The sequence below is a fragment of the Lycorma delicatula genome, chromosome 10 (assembly GCF_047948215.1).
Source record: "Lycorma delicatula isolate Av1 chromosome 10, ASM4794821v1, whole genome shotgun sequence".
Lineage (NCBI taxonomy): Eukaryota > Metazoa > Arthropoda > Insecta > Hemiptera > Fulgoridae > Lycorma > Lycorma delicatula.
In genome coordinates, this window is record NC_134464.1 from 20,465,869 (window position 1) to 20,486,002 (window position 20,134).

Genomic DNA, 20,134 nt, shown 5'->3' on the forward strand with positions numbered 1-20,134 from the left:
TAATACTTTTAAACAAGTAAAATAAATACAATTAAAAAATAATTTATACAATTAAAATAAATACAATAAAAAATACTTTTAAACAAATAAAATATATAATGAAAAAAATAAATACTAATGGAACAGTATGGTATTATCAAATAACTTTCAATCAAATCAAATCAAATAAATTATTTAATTAAATTTAAAAAAATACTTTATAACTTAAAAAAAATAAATACTTTCAAACAATTAAAATAAATACAATTAAAAAAATACTTTATACAATTAAAATAAATACAATAAAAAATACTTTTAAACAAATAAAATAAATAATATATATAATGAAAAACATTTCTTCTTCTTCTGTTATTCACTGAAACACACAAAAAAAAACAATGTTACGATATATGTTATTTTAATTTGTTTCAGATATTACAAAAAAAATGGTATCACCGGTAGTTATCCACGCAATAAATAACAACGTCATCCGTCTTCGATGGGACCTGTCTGACTCTGAGGAGATGTATCTCCTTTCAACTCTTCTACGGTATCAGAAGAACATCCTGAACTGTTTGAAGGAAGAAGGCAGACGCTTTGATGGCAACATAAAATGGTAATTAAAAAAAAACGTTAATATTTTTTGTAAATACTGTTTTTTTTTAAAGTAGTCAATATGTACTAACATTATTCTGTTTCTACAGGTACGTTGCAGCAAATGTTGAATTGATGAAGCGGACACATCTGGAAGACGGAGTAGAAACAACATTCATCAATTTGTACTTGCATGGAAAAACTAGAACGGTGATAAATTTGGACGATAACACCAACGTTGTTGAAGAATCATGGATAGAATCAGTGGAGAAAATTATAGAGACACTAACCAAATTCATCAACAACGGCAGCGGATGGGTAATGAATAAAATAATTTATATTGATTTAAATATTATTCGTTACCGTCCGTTATATGGCGCCTCTAGCACATTTATAAAAACACCAAAAAAACTTGTAAAAAGAGAGGCAATAGTTAATGTAAAAAATCCGCATGATGAAAAATGTTTCCTATGGTCCGTACTAGCATACCTGCATGACCAACCAGGTCGTAACTATCGTCAGAGTTGGTATGCACGCTTTGAACATGAAATTAACATGAACGGGATATCATATCCAGTAAAGGTTAAAGACATTGATCGCTTCGAGGTGTTGAACCCCACAATAAGCATCAATGTTTACGGCTATGAGGAAGATAACGATCGCGTGTACCCGGTGCGTGTTACCGAAAACCGCGATCGTACCCACTGCATACACCTATTGCTGCTTGCAGGGGAGACGAGAGATAAATTTCACTACTGCCTTATAAATACCAAACCAGGTAAAAATGGGCTATCTCGTCTCCTTTCAGGTCTTACAAAACATGGTGGTAGCAGCCAATATTGCCCTTACTGTTTGCACCGTTTCAGTTCATCAGACCCACATGTCGCTACACAAAACCTAAACCAACATTTGATCGAGTGTAAGCGACACGGTGCACAAAGGATAAGAGTACCCGATCCCGCTAAAGAAAAGGAATGCGTGATGAAGTTCAGGGACTACTCGTCCACACTACGCGTTCCGTATACAGTGTATGCAGACTTTGAATCATTTGTACATCCGATGGACACTGCCACCCCTAAACCCAACACTAGTTTTACCGATAAGGTAGCCCATCATCTTCCGTCCGGTTACGCCTATGTAATCGTCGACGAGGAAGGGGAGATTTGTGAAGGTCCTGTAGTCTACCGAGCGAGAACCGATGCTGAAAATATCGTTGAAAAGATGCTGGATGAATTGCTCGGTCACGCCGATAGATTGCACAAAATTATGATCACCGAAAAACCGATGGTGATGACTCCCGAAGACACTGAAACATTTCAAAGGGCTACCGAGTGTTTTCTTTGTCATTGTGAGTTGAACGACGATCGTGTACGTCATCACTCGCATACCACAGGACGGTTTCTCGGTGCATGTCATAACGAGTGCAATTTAAATTGTAAGCGCACCGAGCATATTCCAGTATTTTTTCATAACCTCCGCGGTTACGATAGTCATCATATAGTTCAAGCTCTGGGAAAATATAAGGACGATGTAAAAATAAACTGTATCGCCAACACATCCGAGCGATTACAGTCACTGTCTGTCGGTCCGTTGAGGTTCTTGGACTCTTTACAATTTCTTTCGTCATCGCTCGAAAAACTTGTGGAAAATCTTGTAAAAGATTGTCAGGACAAAGACACCGTATTTAAACGTCTCACAAACTGTTACCCGCTACCCGAGAAAAGAGATTGTTTAATCCGTAAAGGCGTTTACCCGTACGAGTACATGACCCATATAAACAAGTTTTTCGAAACCCAACTTCCACCACAGACGGCATTCTACAGTACGCTAAGAAGAGAGAACATAACGGACGATGATTACGTCCACGCTCAAAACGTGTGGGAATCGTTTGACTGCAATACGTTAGGCGATTACCACGATCTTTATCTTCTTAGCGACGTATTATTGTTGGCAGACGTCTTTGAAAATTTCCGAAGTACGTCTATGCAATATTACGGTTTGGACCCCTGTCACTTTTACTCCACCCCCCATTTCACGTGGAATGCCATGTTAAAATTTACCCGACAAAAATTGGAACTGTTAACCGACATAGATATGCATCTGTTTGTCGAAAAAGGAACACGAGGTGGTGTAGCCATGATTTCAAACAGGTACGCCAAGGCGAACAATCCCAACATTCCAGATCAGTATGACCCATCCGAACCCACATCCTGGGTTCAATATTACGATTGCAACAACCTTTACGGGACAGCCATGGTTGAGCCCTTGCCACACGCTAATTTTAGGTGGTTGAATACTGAAGAGATTGACAATCTCGATATTAACAGCGTTTGCGATCGTGGTGAAAAGGGCTACATCTTAGAAGTGGATCTTGAGTATCCACAAGAATTACACGATCGTCACAAGGATTACCCTCTTGCACCAGAACGATTAGTACCAACCGATGATATGCTGTCCCCCTATTTGAAGGACATAAAGAGATGTCCCGTAAAAAAATTAATGACTACATTGTACGACAAACAAAAATACGTTTTACATTACAGAAACCTAAAGTTGTACACTCGACTAGGACTGAAAGTGAAAAACATTCACAGAGTTCTGGAATTCTCCCAGTCGCCTTGGTTGAAACCGTACATCGACTTCAATACTGAAAAGCGTGCACAAGCACGAAACAGTTTTGAAAAGGACTTTTTTAAGTTGATGAACAACGCGGTGTACGGTAAGTCCTTAGAAAACGTACGAAACAGAATAGACTTCCAACTGGTCACTAACGAACGTAAATTGGATAAGGTGATTGCAAAACCGAGAGTTAAGGCTTGGTACATCTATAACAAGGATGTCGTTGGGGTAAATCTAAAGAAAACGGAGATATTCCTTAATCGTCCGATCTACATCGGATTTACCGTATTGGACATTAGCAAAATGATCATGTACGAATTCCACTATGACTACATGGTGGAAAAGTACGGTCATAATATAAATCTTCTAATGACCGATACGGACAGTCTGATGTATCATATCGTGACCGATAACGTTTACAACGATATTCTTCACGATATCGATCGGTTCGATACTTCAGATTACCCTCGCGATCACGCATGTTTTAGTAATACCAATAAGAAAAAACTTGGTAAATTCAAAGACGAAATGAATGGAAAAGCTATTCGTGAATTTGTCGGACTTCGTGCTAAGATGTATAGCATTCTCGAATTCGACAAGAAAGAGAAGAATGTAGCAAAGGGTATTCCTAGAGTATCCATTGCAAAGGATCTTAGACACGATCTGTACAAAAAAAGTCTTTTTAATGATTCCGTTACGTATACAAGCGCGTACGGAATCATAAGCACTTTGCACAATATATTTTCCATTAACAAGTCAAAGAAATCGCTTTCACCTTACGACGATAAACGTTACATATTAGAAAATAAAATCAACACAGTTCCATACGGACATTACAGTATAAACAAAAAGAAACGTAAACTCCCACCCAACAATAACGACAACACTCCGCAAAAAAGACCAAGAACCGTAAACGAAGTGCTCATAGCCCACGGTCATGACTATTGTAGACCAAGAACCGTAAACGAAACCCTAATAGCCCACGATCATGACTATTGTTAATTTTTTTTATCATGAGGATATATATTGCCTTTCTTTTATTTAAAATAAAACCATTATGTAATAAATTATTATAAGTGAAAAAAAAATTATATGTAAAAAATATGAAATAAAGTATATATCTAATAATATAAATGACTTTTTAAAATTATTACATAAATCACTTTTTTCAAAAAAATTGAATGTAAAAAAATATGAAATAAAGTATATATCTAATAATATAAAAACAAACACACACGAAATACGGTCAGTACAACAATGAACGTCAAGGCGTCAATAGCTAAAGAGCTCCATCGACAGGCGCGTCGAAACTACCCCACAAGACGCGTTGAACTTAAAGGTATTTCAGACCTATATCAAGCTGACCTTGTTGAGATGATACCGTATGCTAAATCGAACAAAGGTTATCGTTACATACTGACGATGATAAATTGTTTTTCTAAACTAGCATTTGCCGTACCGATTAAAACCAAAACCGGTACGGAGATCGCTAAAGCCCTCAAACCCATATTGGATAAACACAAGATGCGACATTTTCAAACCGATTTGGGTAAAGAGTTTTACAATCCGTCGGTTAAACGACTATTACAGTCGTACAATATAAATCACTATTCCACACATTCGGATAAAAAAGCGTCGATAGTCGAACGGTTTAATCGAACACTGAAAACGATGATGTGGAGAAATTTTACCGAACAAGGAACCTACAGGTGGTTAGAATTACTACCGAAATTGATCGCAAAATACAACAACACCAGTCACCGGACTATCGGAATGAAACCGAAAGATGTAAATAAGCGAAACCAAGCCGCTGTTTTACAGCGGTTAAATACGGTACTCTATCGAAAACCTACTTTACCGAAATACAATGTCGGCGATCGAGTGCGTATAAGCAAATTTAAAAAGACATTCGCCAAAGGATATCTACCGAATTGGACGAATGAAATATTTATCGTACATAAGGTACATGATAATACGCGTCCGTGTACTTACACGTTGATCGATGTTCACGGTGAGGTGGTGAGCGGTAAATTTTACGCTGAAGAGCTCACTAAAACTAACGTTACAAATAATGTTTATTTAGTCGAGAAATTCTTACGAAGAAAAGGCGATAGGCTATTTGTAAAGTGGCAAGGGTTCGATGGAAAACACAACAGTTGGATACATAAGGCGGATTTGGTGTAGTGAATCGATCAGTCATAAACATGAAGTTGGAACGTCAACAGGTCGGTAATATTACGCTAGAAAACTTCGACGAATATACAGGAGCCGGGTGTGGAGAGGGAAAAAGGACTCGTCATGGACCTCTTCTACCGAATACAATCAGATGTATTATCTGTGGACCGTCTAATTGCGGAAAAACAAATGTCCTATTCAACTTGCTGTTCTCACCGGACGGTTTACGATTCAGAAATATTTACGTGTTTTCTAAATCGCTGTACCAACCGAAATATAAGTTTCTAGAACAAGTCATGACTGGTGTCCCGGAGATCGGCTTTTTTGCATACTCAGAAAACGATCATGTGATGGCACCCGACGAAGCGGAACCGAATTCGATAATGATTTTCGACGATGTAGCTTGCGAAAAGCAACATAATATTCGCAAGTACTTTGCGATGGGGCGACACAACAACATCGATAGCTTTTATTTGACTCAGACATATTCCAGTGTCGGGAAACACCTTGTACGGGACAACGCAAATCTCCTTCTTATATTCAAACAAGACGATCTCAACTTACGTCACATATATCAAGATCATGTAAATACCGATATGAAATTCGATCGGTTTAAAAGTCTGTGTGGTGTTGCATGGAGAAAACCTCATGGATTTTTGGTTGTGGATAAGGAGAGCGATATCGACGGTGGACGATATAGAGTAGGCTTTGATGATTTTGTAAAAGAGATCAGTTGATAGTTGGTAACAATGGCAAGCATACACACCTACGAGGACGGAACACCGTACGCTAACGCGATACGTTTTAGGCAAAAACCGCAAAACAACTTGTGTTCCAAATATTTTAGCGACCGTCAGAAGTTTTGCGGTAACTACGTCTGCCGTAAAGTGAACTACTGTGAAAATAAAGACCGACGATGTTGGCGACATGTAAAAAGAATGAATCGTGACTATCCGTTGGTCGTTCTGTTGATGATTACTAGCGAAGGTACGATTTTCAATAAGCGTATATGGTTAAAATTTTTAGAAGAATGTGACAAATACGAGATGCCAATTGAACTGGTGATATACGATAAAAACATGTTCAACACCACAATTCGACACGGATGGAACTTTATTTCAAGATTTAGACCCTCTCCGCTCGTGTACAAAAAGCCTTTATTGGAACTTCGGAACCGTCATGCATCTATGGACTACACAAACGTTTACATGCACATGTTGGAATACGGTAGTCGTCTAGAAGGAGCGAGATGCTGTATAGTGATCACGGAACGAACTATTCCGATCAGGTCGCCAAAAACGTTGTACCGCTTAGCGTTATCATACGGTAGAAAATGTTTTGTGGACACGGCTTACGGAGTACAATTTACCGACGACGTACCGGAAACATTACCGATAAGACGAGGAGGATTACCGTTCGACATCGTGAACAACAGGGCGCAGGCGCTCTTTTCTGGCGAATTTCTAAACGAAGCGCTACCTACGTTGCGATTATACGCCGATTCGTTCGGATTGAGGTACAACGAACGACGCGAACTGTTTGAAATCCAAAACGAAGATCTGCTGCGAAAATGGTGCGAATATGCAGGAGCGAAACCGGACGAATTTTGGTTGTTGAATAGCTATCTGTTGCATTTACATTCGGAAGGTGACCGTCATCCGATCAGACGACTTTCCACACGGTACTTGACAAAGGTACCACAACGCGATCACTCAACGGTTGTGGATATTCCGCTGTGGGTTGGAAATGTAAAAAGGGCTGCTGTCTTTAAAGACACAAGCACGAAACTCATGATACCGTCTATCGATCAGGGTGTGACACAATATTACCGCGAATTGTGCAATACCAATCGTCGTCTGACAAGAATGAATGTTTCGTTAATCGATGTTATACGTTTTCTACGCAGAACCAAAAAACATGCAGTGTTCTTTAGATCGGTGGAACTAGGATGGTGATGTGATCGACTGTTTTCCGATCATTCGTAACCACGATGTCGAACAAGAACGAGGTCGATATGCCATCCTCATCGTCGTCTGCGAAGTTGGTAATGGAAATCGATAGAATACGAGATTCGATTAAACGAAAACATCGCGCTATTACGCAAGGAATAACAGAATCGGAACAAGATATTGAAAAGCAATTTAAGCCTATTGTCGAACCGCTCCGAGAACTTAATCAATCGTTTAAACAAAAGTACGATGTTAAAAAAGAACAAGAAGAGAATGCAAAGGAGGAGGTGGAAGAGACACCAACGGTTATGAGAAGACTCTTTAAAACACCGACGTCGGAAAAACAGTTCGTGAAACCTGTAGACCCGTCGACACCGAAAACGATGGGGTATCGTGCAAAACATTTCTTGGATCTTACCGTAACGGATAAAGGTAAAAAAATAGACAACGTCTACGGAGTTAAAAACATTGACGATCAATGGATGATCGGAACATAACCACTCCAGTTCAAAGGAAATAAAATAGTTATCGACAACAAGACGTATAGCGGTTCCAAAGGTTTATATCAATTGATTTTTTTGAATGAGCCTGTAGATTATACAACCAAAGATTTAAATAACTATAAGAAAATATTAGAAACTACTGAGGCGCATAAAAGTCAAAATACCGGTCGCATAATTTCCAGTCGATCGTTAAAGTACAAAAATATTATCAAAAGACTGTTTCCTCGTACGCATCTTTCGTCGGAAAGCGGTCATGACGACGAAAGTCCAATAACTGGATCGGGTCTGTTGATGAGAGCGAAGAAAACGGTTAGACCGGATTACGTTTACTGGGACGATCCGAATGAACTGTGCGATAGACTGCGACTTTTATTGGCTTCGAAACGTGCGGGTCATACCGGTCATAATAACGAAATAGTTTCAATCGTAGAAGAACTGCAAGAAGGTGGATACATAAAGGAAGGTAGTACAGGGAACCTTTTATTTTAAACAGTCTGAAGATGAGTATCGACAAGTTCGGACGTTCTCGCGTTGGGAGTGCAACCGCCCAACCACCACCAACTCGGATTGTTGAAACGTTTGACAAAACCGCCGATGGAGATTTCGATATCAAAAAAAGACGTTTGTGCAACGTCGGACCGCCTGTTGAAGATGATGATGGTGCAACAATCGGTCACGTTAAGAAAATGTTCGTAAAGCAAAGCGAGTTGAATAATAAATACTTACCGACGGTTTCACCGATGGACAACAACGCACTCTCCTTTTCAAAGAGGCGATTGTGCGATATCGCCGATCCAATTGTAAAAACAGACGCCGTAACTGTCGACTATTTACGGAAAAACCTTTTCGGTACAAATGAGAGAATTAACGCGAGAGGGTGCGTTATTGCAAATGCTGGTGCACCAATTAATACCACAGATCTCACTACAAAGTCATACGTAGACAAATTGACAACTGGGATTTTAACGATTAAAAACGGTGTTGTGGATATCCAAAATAAGCGAATATGTAGAGTCGGTGATCCTGTCGAAAAGACGGACGTCGTTACTGTCAACTATTTAAAAAAAAAACTTTTCGATGAAAAGCAAATAACTAATTTGGTTTTAACACGCGCACTATTTAATTTTTACAAATTTGTATTAAACATTAATGACAGCGCTAACAGAAACTTAAATCAAATATCGCTTATGCGTATATTAACCGCTGACAATCATCACCAAAGCGATTCTGCAAACACAGATCTAAATAGTAAAGATACAAAGGAGAATGAGGATGCGACAAAAAATATGGTGCGTCCTCCAATCGCTGATAAGACAATGAAGAATGATGATGTGAATAAAAATACGATACGTCTCCCGGTTTCGGAGGACGAGGATGTGACAAAAAATATGGTGCGTCCTCCGATCACTGATAAGACATTGAAGAATGAGGATGTGAATAAAAATATGATACGTCCCCCGGTCTCGGATGATGTGAATAAAAATATGGTATGATTGTCGAACATGGATCCAATGTAAGATGGTAGAATGTTGTAAACAAGTTCATTGTCTATCCGACATGGCAAGAGTGAGGAGGTCAAAATGTTCTCCCGTTCAAAAGGGTAAGGTGAGAAGATCTAAACGAATAGCCAGTCTTAAACGAGGCGGTGGACTGTTAACAACTCTAACAGCAGGAGCTGCAGGAGCGTTAGGATCCTATATCGGTGATAAAGCATTAAAAGGTGTCAAAAAGGTGGTGGGTACGGTCGTAAACAAAGGGGTCGATTTATTACCGATAGAGTTACATATTCCGGGATATCAGTACTGCGGACCTGGAACGAATTTAAAAAAACGATTAAAGAGAGGCGATCCCGGTGTAAACAAGTTGGACGCCGCTTGTAAAGAACACGATATCGCATACGCAACGTACAGCGACAACGAAAGAAGAGCGGCAGCAGATCGTAAATTAGCCGAAAGCGCTTGGGAAAGAGTTAAAGCTAAGGATTCGAGTATCGCGGAAAAAGCTACGGCATTGGCGGTTACAAACGCGATGAAATTAAAAGCAAAGTTCGGCGGTGGAAGAGTACGAAGACGAAGAAGACGAACAAAAAGGAATAATATAAAACGCCTTGTCGAAATGATGAAACGAAAAGCGGACGCTGCAGGGCAGGGATTATACCTTAAGCCCTACCCTTTGACGGGATCGGGGATGGGCGGTAAAAAAAAAACGTCGTCGCCGTCGTCGTCGTCTCCAATAAAGGGAATACCAGTGCGACCGCTATCGAACATAGAACTAATGTGGTACGCGAGAAGACAAATATAACCGATTTTCGAGGGGTCTTCATGTTGGACGCATTACCTACACAACCGAAGATTAACGAAACTGCGATAGTTAATCTTGACCGCAGTACTGGTCATGGAACACACTGGGTATGTTATAGAAAACGTGGACGGATGGTGGACTATTTCGACAGTTTCGGTAATCTGCGTCCACCTAACGAATTGATACGTTATTTTCCACTCGATTCGATTATAAATTTCAATTATAACGCCAGACAGAGTATAAACACGGTTATCTGCGGTCATTTATGTCTTGAATTTCTCAGTCGTGATTCGTCAGCCTACAGGTAAACATGTTTTGCATAAGTGGAACTACGTCGTTCTTACACGCTACATTCTTTCCGCCATTGGATTTGTCTGATGGCGATTGGGAATTGGCGTTGATAAACTTAACCACATACAACTCGATTCCAAATGTCGAAGAGGGAATCAACAACACATTTACTGTTGTACCAAAGAAACCTCAAAAACCGATTAAGCTGACACTAGCGACCGGATCGTACGAAGTGGATGATATCGCCAAACGCTTGAGCGATGAACTCAAAGACAAAAGCAAAATAGATTTACTTATGCGTCCGAATAACAACACATTAAAATGCGAACTTAAATGCAGCGCTGCCATCGATTTGACATCAACGGATAGTTTAGCACCGTTGTTGGGGTTCGAGAAAACTAATCTGACGGCGAATATATGGCACGAGTCATCGAAGCCAGTTGCCATTAACAACGTGAACACCGTACGGGTCGAATGCAACCTTATACGAGGCTCCTACACAAACGGATCAGAGGGACACGTGTTGCACGAATTCACGCTAAGCGTACCGCCAGGTTTCAAAATAATCGAATCGCCGAAGAATATAATCTATCTACCGGTGAATACGAAGAGCTTAGACGATATCGCTATAAAGTTTACCGATCAAGACGGAAAACCGATTAATTTTCGCGGTGAAACCGTTACGGTGAGATTGCATTTACAAAGGAAAACGAAGTAAAAAAGAAAGCCAATAGATGGGGTTAATATACAACAGCGTTGGTACTAGTAGCGAAACGACACGCAAACCGATCAGTCGACGTGCAAACACCAAAGCGTTAACATCGCGTAACGTGTTGTTTCTTCGTAAACTTGGTTTTACAGTTTTGGTGAACAGTAATGGCAGGAGCGAATATGTTGGACGTCGGTGAAAGTGTTTCGTTCGATAACACGATCACACAGTACGAATATCATACCCATCTACCGTACGCTTCGTCGACTTACAACAACAACGATGAAATCCGGATTCCGATACACCAACAAGATGTGTACACTTTACCGCATAAAAGCTATTTGATGGTCGAAGGTGCGTTAACTACTAAAGCAGGCGATAAAAAGGCAACGGAATCGTGGTTAACAAACAACGCGATACCGTTTCTCTTCGAAGAGATACGATACGAGATAAACGGTACGGAAATGTGTCGCGTACAAAAGCTAGGAATAACGACAACGATAAAGAATATTCTTTCGTTGCGTAAAAGCGAAGAAAATATTTTGGAAAATTTCGGGTGGAAGTTCAAAGCGTCGGATAAGTTCGATTTGGAAGAAAACACGGGAAGATTTTGCTTCTACGTACCGCTGCGTATGCTTATGGGTTTCGCCGAAGACTACAGACACATAATATTGAACGTTAAACAAGAATTGGTTTTGCTTAGATCTTCCAACGACGTGAACGCATTAGTGTCTTCAAAAGAGGCGCCTGATTCCAAGTTGAAAGTGACTAAGATAGCGTGGAAAATTCCGTATGTTCACGTTGCCGATACGATGCGATTGCATTTGTTGAAGGTAGTAGAACGAGATAGACCGTTAGCTATTGCTTTTCGTACATGGCAGATCCACGAATATCCGGCTCTACCACAAACAAACATACATTCATGGACGGTAAAAACATGTGCGCAAACGGAGAGACCAAGATACGTGATATTCGGTTTACAGACCGACAGAAAAGATAAAGCTACAAAATCATTGACGAACTTCGATATGTGCGAGTTGGTAAACGTTCGTCTGTATTTGAATTCGCAGTACTATCCGTACGACAATCTACAGGGAGATGTGAATATGATGTATGAAATGTTCGCCAGCTTTCGGTCCGGGTATTATAACAAACCGCAGGACGAATGTCCCGCTTACAGTTTGGCGGATTTCAAGACCAGTGTACCGTTAATAGTTATCGACTGTTCCCGTCAGAACGAATCGCTTAAAACAGGAACAGTAGATGTACGTATCGATTTCGATACTAAAAACAATATACCGGCCAACACGACTGCCTACTGTCTCATTATACATGATAGCATCGTCACGTACACTCCGCTCAGTGGAATAGTGAAAAAACGTATGTAATGCCGGTGGTATTTGAGATGGATCAATTAGGTGGTGGACGGGGAGAGGAAGGTAAAAAGCAAATATTAGCTACGTGGCGACAGTTTACGAAATGGTTGATAACATTTAGCATATTTAAAACGGGTATTGCAGTTGGAATAATCGTAACACTGTTACTGGGTGACTTTTCGCATGAATCTTGTACAACGATCAAACCGATACGGTGTAGAGTGACATTTTCTACACAATCACCGGTTAACATACCGTTAGTATGGTGTAATTCATCGTCTGTGGAGGTGTTGTCCATTTTTTACAACGCTACCGTATCACCACCATCATCTTCAAAAAACCTGTCTGCTGACGTAGTTAGCAACATCACTACATCGTTAACTTCAGCGAAGACGACAGTATTACCAAAGGTAAACATCGACAAAACCGCATTGAAGAGGAAAAACATAGTGAATGTAACGACATCATTACCTTCAGCGAGGACAACAGTGTTACCAAAGGTAAACGCTACCAAAATCTCATTACGTAACATGACGTTACATGCACATGGTGATGATGACTATGATGGTCCTCTAAACGAGGAAGAAGAAGATGTGGAGGGGGTAACCCCCACCACTTCTACTTTGAAAGTATAAAAAGGCCTAATCCGACTGCACGCATACAAATCAGTAGTTGTTGAGCATCCGTCATGGAAGGAAGTGGTGTATATTCGCCAGACGACGTTCAATCGTTTCTATTCATGAACGATTCTTTGCATAACATCAATCACCATCCTGAAGTTACGAAACCGACTGAGAAGGAGGTTAAATCGAAACCAACGAAGATCCGCAAAAGGAGAAATCCGCGTAAAAAATCTTATGATAAACCTTCTTCAGTTGAACACACGATCACAAAGACCAAGACCAATAAGAAGCAGAAGAAGAAGGACAAAAAGAAGGCGGATAAGGGGAACGAAGGGATATCCCCCACCAACATTGTGATTTCATAGACATCGTTGGTGGTTACATATCGCCATCCTCATACACGGATGAGCGATCGTCATGGAAGGAGTTATCGAGTATCACGGCTTTCTCGGCAAACGAGGTGAGTTTATAGTTAAAGAACTTGCTGTTGTCGGTGATGGAAACTATATGATTCTTCACTTTCGATCACCGTACCCAAAGTCTGAGTTGACATCTAAATACAAACGGATGGTCGGATGGTTGGAGAGGAATTTTCACAAAATCGATTGGAATTACGGCGAAGTCGTATACAACGACGATATCATGAAGGCGTTATGTTCGCAGTTTGCCACAATACACACCAAAGGGTTGGAGAAAGTGGAATTTTTGCGACAGTTTCATAACGATGTTCGTCAGATACCGGACGGCGCACCGAAACCTAATTCAAATTATATCGTAAATTGTCCGTACCACACGCACAAGGAGAGTGGAAAATGTGCGTTACAAACCGGTTGTTTCTACATGGAGTGGTTGAAGATGTGTAAAAAGCCGTTGGATCTGGTGAGAGAAGCCGATCGATTGCGATCGTTTGCGAACACAAACGCGGAAAACAAAGAGGAATTGGCAAAAAACGGTTATTACTATTCCTTCAACGAATTGTGTGTAAAATGTTGTTGGTGTAACGAAAGGATGGATGTGCATCACCACTCAACTCGTTGTCAAAACTGCATCAAGGAAAACGTACCGCTTTCGTTTGAACATGTTGTTCCACGTCGAATACCGCTGTAGAGCTCAGTCTGCTGCAAGATGTTGATGAAAAAAATAAAAAATAAAAAAAAAAATAAAAAAAAATTTTAAAAAAATATAAAAAAAGATTCGAGTGTTTTACAGTAGGCCTATTGGGGAGAGATTTCACTCATGTAAAAAAAAAATCTCAACGCGCCACGGTTGCTACCTCGTGGGTGGTGTGGAAACGTAACCGTTTTTTTTTAAATTTAAAATAACAAGCGGGAAATAACAGGAAGTACAGGGTCCATAGCACTGATAAGGTATATATATTTGTCGCTCTGCTCACTACATCATTCATTTCACAACACAGCTGCACATCAGACGAACATGGGTGAGAGAACATCGACATCATTCGAACTTGCTAAAGCAAGAGTTGTTACCAGTATTAGAAACTTGGTGCGTAGTATCTCAAGTGTGAAGGGTGCAGATGTACCCTTTTTAGAATCGCTTAGTGAGGCATTAAGAAATGTGAAATGTGCAGTAGAACGAGGTGTTATACGGGATGAAGATTTGACCAGTACACTGCGATGTAAAATATGTCTGATTGGACGTGTAGGAGCAACGATACTACCGTGTGGTCACACATTCTGCATAGATTGTGTACGGTATTTAATACAACACAACCTTCCATGTGGGATGTGTAGACAAGCGGTGACTGGCTATATAAAAATCTATTTCAACTAGTCACCTCACCGTCTTTCCCAAACTGTCCTTTTCAGGACAACAACACATTACACAAACAACACAAAATTACACGCGTAGACAAAACAAAAAACACTTTAAACCCCCATACAATAAATTGTAACTAATTATTGTTTTTTTAATTTAAAAAAAAAAACGATATTTATTTACATTTATTGAATGTAGTGGTTCCAAGGCCCGTGACACGATATGATATTGGATTTATCCACTATCAATTGTGTTACAAACGGTGAGGAGAGTGTTTTATAGTAAACCTATTTTTTCCCCTTAAAAAACCTTCCGATGTGTAATTCCATCCGCAGTTTAGCGATGGACGTTGACATAGCCGCATCGGTGTGGACGATTAGATTTTTTCCAAATCGTCGCGTAAGAACGTTGCGTCATCTTATGAAACTTACAATTGCTGCGTTTCCTCACGCAACAAGTATTACCGCAGACATACACCGTTTCAATACGGTTAGAGTGGTTTTCAATTACGACGCCACTTACGCTGAACTTCACGACGGTTTACAAGAATATTTAGACAGTTTAAAAATAGATACTGTAGACGGATTGTGTAGACATTATATTCACTATAGTGACGATCCAATATAGCAGCGATGAAAACGTTTAGCGATTCGGTAAACGAATTGAGGTTTATTGCATCGTATATTTGCAAATATTGTTTTATGATGCTTACCACCCACTACGATGTTAATGATGAAATACATGCTTTCGATTGTAAGAAATTCGACTACTGCGGTCGTGGTCTACCAGAATACTTATGTTCGTGCGAATTGATTATTGAAAACGTGAAAAGAATGCACGCTATGGTACGTGCAAATAAATACGAAGTGTTATGGGAAAGTCCGTTCGCCTGTACAGTTATCGATCGTAACGAACTCTTTCGGTTGTTTTGCAAAATTGTCGTGGAAATAGGGGGTAAGAAGGTAAATCACACTTGCAATTGCCATTCGAGTGTGAGCACTGCGAATGTTAAGATGGACACCGTAGCGTTTATTAACATTTTCAACGATGAATATTGTTTTCTAAAGAAGATACCGTTCAGGAGGTTGACCGATCTTGATATCGGTGTTAGCTACGTACTGTTGGAAATGAGAAAGATATTTACTCAATACGGCGAACTCCGTATTTGCGTAATATTGTTCGACAGCGAATCGGATGAACCGGACAGCTTTCAAACCTTATTACCAAAGACGTATACAAACAGATTTACCGACGATGAATTGAACGTTGTAAAAAATCATTCGATGAAATTAACTTATTATGGAAAGAAAAAACTCGCCAACGGTGACGTTGACGAGTTCAACGAGGATATAAAAATCAGTTTGTAAAATTTTGCACGAGTGTTTGTAGGCCTATTGGGGAGAGATATCACTCGCATAAAAAAAATCTCAACGCGCTGCAGTTGCTACCTCTTGGGTGGTGTGGAAACGCAACTCAAACAAATGTATTTTTTTTTTGGTGGTGGTAAATGTTTGTTTATTTGTGATTACTGTTTTATAAGGAAAATATAATTTTTAATTGGCACGTGGGATTATTTATCGTGACGATAACAATAAAAAAAAATATTTATAGCGTTGATAAGAAATAAAAATAATTTATGGCTTTGATAAGAAAAATAATTGGCTCAACCAGATGTTGTTAAGCAATTAAAATAAATATTGATAAGAATAATTTATGGCTTTGATAAAAAAAATAATTGGTTCAATTCGTGGAATTAATTATCGTGACGATAATTTTAATTGGCACGTGGGATTAATTATCATGACGATAACAATAAAAAATTATTTATAGCGTTGATAAGAAATAATTGGCTCGACCGGATGTGATTAGTAGATAAGAACTTAAAATAAAAATAATTGGCTCAACCAGATGTTGTTAAGCAATTAAAATAAATATTGATAAGAATAATTTATGACTTTGATAAAAAAAAATAATTGGTTCAATTCGTGGAATTAATTATCGTGACGATAATTTTAATTGACACGTGGGATTATTTATCGTGACGATAACAATAAAAAATTATTTATAGCGTTGATAAGAAATAATTGGCTCGACCGGATGTGATTAGTAGATAAGAACTTAAAATAAAAATAATTTATGGCTTTGATAAGAAAAAATAATTGGCTCAACCAGATGTTGTTAAGCAATTAAAATAAATATTAATTGTCGATTCTTGGAATACCGATTGCGGATGTTGATAAGCAGATGTGTGGGTATAAATAGCCATTTGTAATCGCCGTAGTCTCATTCTAAAGCTAACTCTTGGACAAACAACATCATCATGACTGACGGTAACAGAAAAGATTTTATTCATCATTTGAATAAGCGACTTGTTGCTACCAACTTCGAAACAAAAAGCGTTGGTGATCTCACTATCGGTAAACCTTATGAAATTGTATGGTTAAGGAAAATCGCTACACGTTATGGGAAGAGCATAGTATGTCGTTTACGAGATGGTGAAGAAGAACAACCATTTAACGTTTATTTACCAAGACGTTTTACCGAAATGCTTAATGAGGATGAATTAGAAAAAATGGTATCTATGAAATTAAAACTCGTATATAAAGGATTAATTGGTAAAGCTTTCGATGTAGCATTCGAGTAATACCAGGTAGCTATTTAAACTGTCCTTTTCAGGACAACAACACATTAAACAAACAACACAAAATTACACATACATACACAAAACAAAAAACACTTTAAACCCCCATCAATAAATTTGTAACTAATTATTGTTTTTTAAAAAATGTTTTCTTTTAAAGTAAACAAGATAGAAAACGATATTTAGTTACGTTTATTGAATGTAGTGGTTCCAAGGCCCGCGACACGATCTGGTAATAGATTTATCTACTATCGGATTTTGTTGCAAATGGTGAGGAGAGTGTTTAACAATAAATTGAAAAATTGTAGCTTCAAATCATACAAAATGCACTTGTCAGGATATCACCATACCTATCAGATGAATTTTTTTTTGAATTGTGGAGGGGAGGATGTGACATTCTGATTCGTTGATAGTAGGGTGTGGTAGTTGTGGTGGTGGGGAGGAGCTTATAAATACAGTGTAACTGAGTGAAGCAGTTTATTTGTTGAGAAACGTTCGAGTTGTAAACATGATTCAGTTTAGTGAAGAAGATGTACGCGTGCGCGTTGGTGACCAACAACTGACGACTATGTGTTTTAAATTAAAACACAGTTACGTATATATTGTCGATTTATCTGATCATGATTTTGATAAAAACGGTGATAACTTGACCATAAGAGTGGTTTTCAATGATGATGATTTTGGATATGGACGAAAATATTATTGCGAATTTGAATGCGGTGAACAAGCTATCGCACTTATTCACAGCAAAGAAGTACTGTTTTCTGGATTCTACGGTGACGACGGTAACGTAAAGGCGTTCAAATTAAATCGTTCGTCGAATATGAAGTTGAATGCGTCCGTGTTAAAAAATCTCAATACGTCGCATCGAAAAAATAACGTACTCGCTGTAAACGTGTTTGCTGCAAACGAAAGAAGAAGAGTAACAGCTAATGTAGCGACGGACGGAGGACTTTTCTTCAGAGGTCGTGATGAGGTAGATTGTTCTGCCGATGGTTGTGACGATGATACCCAACCGCTGTTGGTGGCGTACGACACAAATGAAAATTCAGAATTCGATTACGTTAAAACCAATCGATATACGAAAGGACGTCACATCGCTTCTCTTTATTTTATTTTATACAAGAATACGAAACGCAAAGAAGAGTATAAAGAAAACCGTCAACGAATTTTTTAATTTCTACGATGTTTAAATAAGTTCTTTTAAGGACTACAACATAAATTAGAGTTATCTTGGGATTTTTTTTTGTTTAACATAGATGTTCTTTCTTGTAAAGAAGTATCATGAAGACGTTTCTTAAGATATATATATAGTCGAGTGTTTTTTAGGCCTACTGGGGAGAGATATCACTCTAAAAAAAAAATCTCAACGCACCGCGGTTGCTACCTCTGGGGTGGTGTGGAAATGCAACAACACTCTAAACCCCCATACAGTAATGTAAAACTATTTTTTAGAAATAAAATTTAGTCGATCGGCATTACTGGATGAAGGTTCCAAGGCCTGCGGTGTAATCCGATGTCAGATTCACCATCTGTTGTCGAATTACACTTGCGAATGGTGAGGAGAGTGTTCCAACACATAAATTCATTTCATAACTTTTTTTTCCTTTTACAGATCCAGACACAACCGGATTTAACCAGTTACAACAACTCAAGTCACTTTTGTATTAGTGATCCGATAATTATTAAAAAAAACATTTTCCTTATCGCATCCGCTCTTATTAGAGACGACGTTCGAGTTCGCACGTACGCACTAACGGCTAGTGCGCATGCGCCGATTCGAATTCCAACGCTGCGATTGGTCAATCGGACAACTTCAGACCACGTCGGTCCCACAATTCTTCAGTCGAGCGCCGCATCTCGCACGGTAAACACCTCTACGTCACTCCGCTGACGCACGCACGCAAACACAGCCGCCACCGCCTCCCGGTGCACGATCCACGACGAGAACCTCTCTCCGTCGCGGTAACGCCTCCCGACGCCATCGCCTGGACGACCAGGATCATCCTCGAGGTACGTCTATATTCACTTGTGTGTATATGTATGTGTGTGCGCGTGTGTGTGTGCGTGTGTGTTTGTGTGTCGCAGCAGACATCGCCGCCACCGCCTCCCGGTGCACGATTCACGACGAGAACCTGTAACGCCTCCCGACGCCATCGCCTGGACGACCAGGATCATCCTCGAGGTACGTCTATATTCACTTGTGTGTATATATATGTATGTGTGTGCGCGTGTGTGTGTGCGTGTGTGTTTGTGTTTGTGTGTCGCAGCAGACATCGCCGCCACCGCCTCTCGGTGCACGATCTACGACGAGAACCTCTCTCCTTCGAGGTTACGCCTCCCAACGTCATCGCCTGGACGACCAGGATCATCCTCGAGGTACGTCTATATTCACTTGTGTGTATATATGTATGTGTGTGCGCGTGTGTATGTGTGCATGTGTGTTTGTGTATGTGTGTGTGTGTACAGACTGATGTTACGTTAAAATTCACAGCTTACGTAGAACATTTTTCACTCATTACATCAGGGAGTCACCGCAGCCGATTGGTTTAAGGCGTCAGTCGGTCGCGTCCCGTCATGACCGGGTTCGAATCCTCT

The 20,134-nt window shown here is 39.6% G+C and overlaps 1 protein-coding gene across 1 annotated transcript in view; it reads left to right on the forward strand.

Moving 5' to 3' along the window:
* Positions 1-298: 298 nt before the first annotated feature.
* The window catches only part of LOC142331671 (uncharacterized), a 66,317-nt gene continuing 46,481 nt past the window's right edge, over positions 299-20,134 (forward strand). Inside the window, exons 1-2 of the mRNA XM_075377701.1 lie at positions 299-595; positions 684-2,698. Coding sequence (XP_075233816.1) covers positions 426-595; positions 684-2,698 — 2,185 coding nt within the window. The 5' untranslated portion in view covers positions 299-425. The remainder of the gene's footprint in view (positions 596-683; positions 2,699-20,134) is intronic.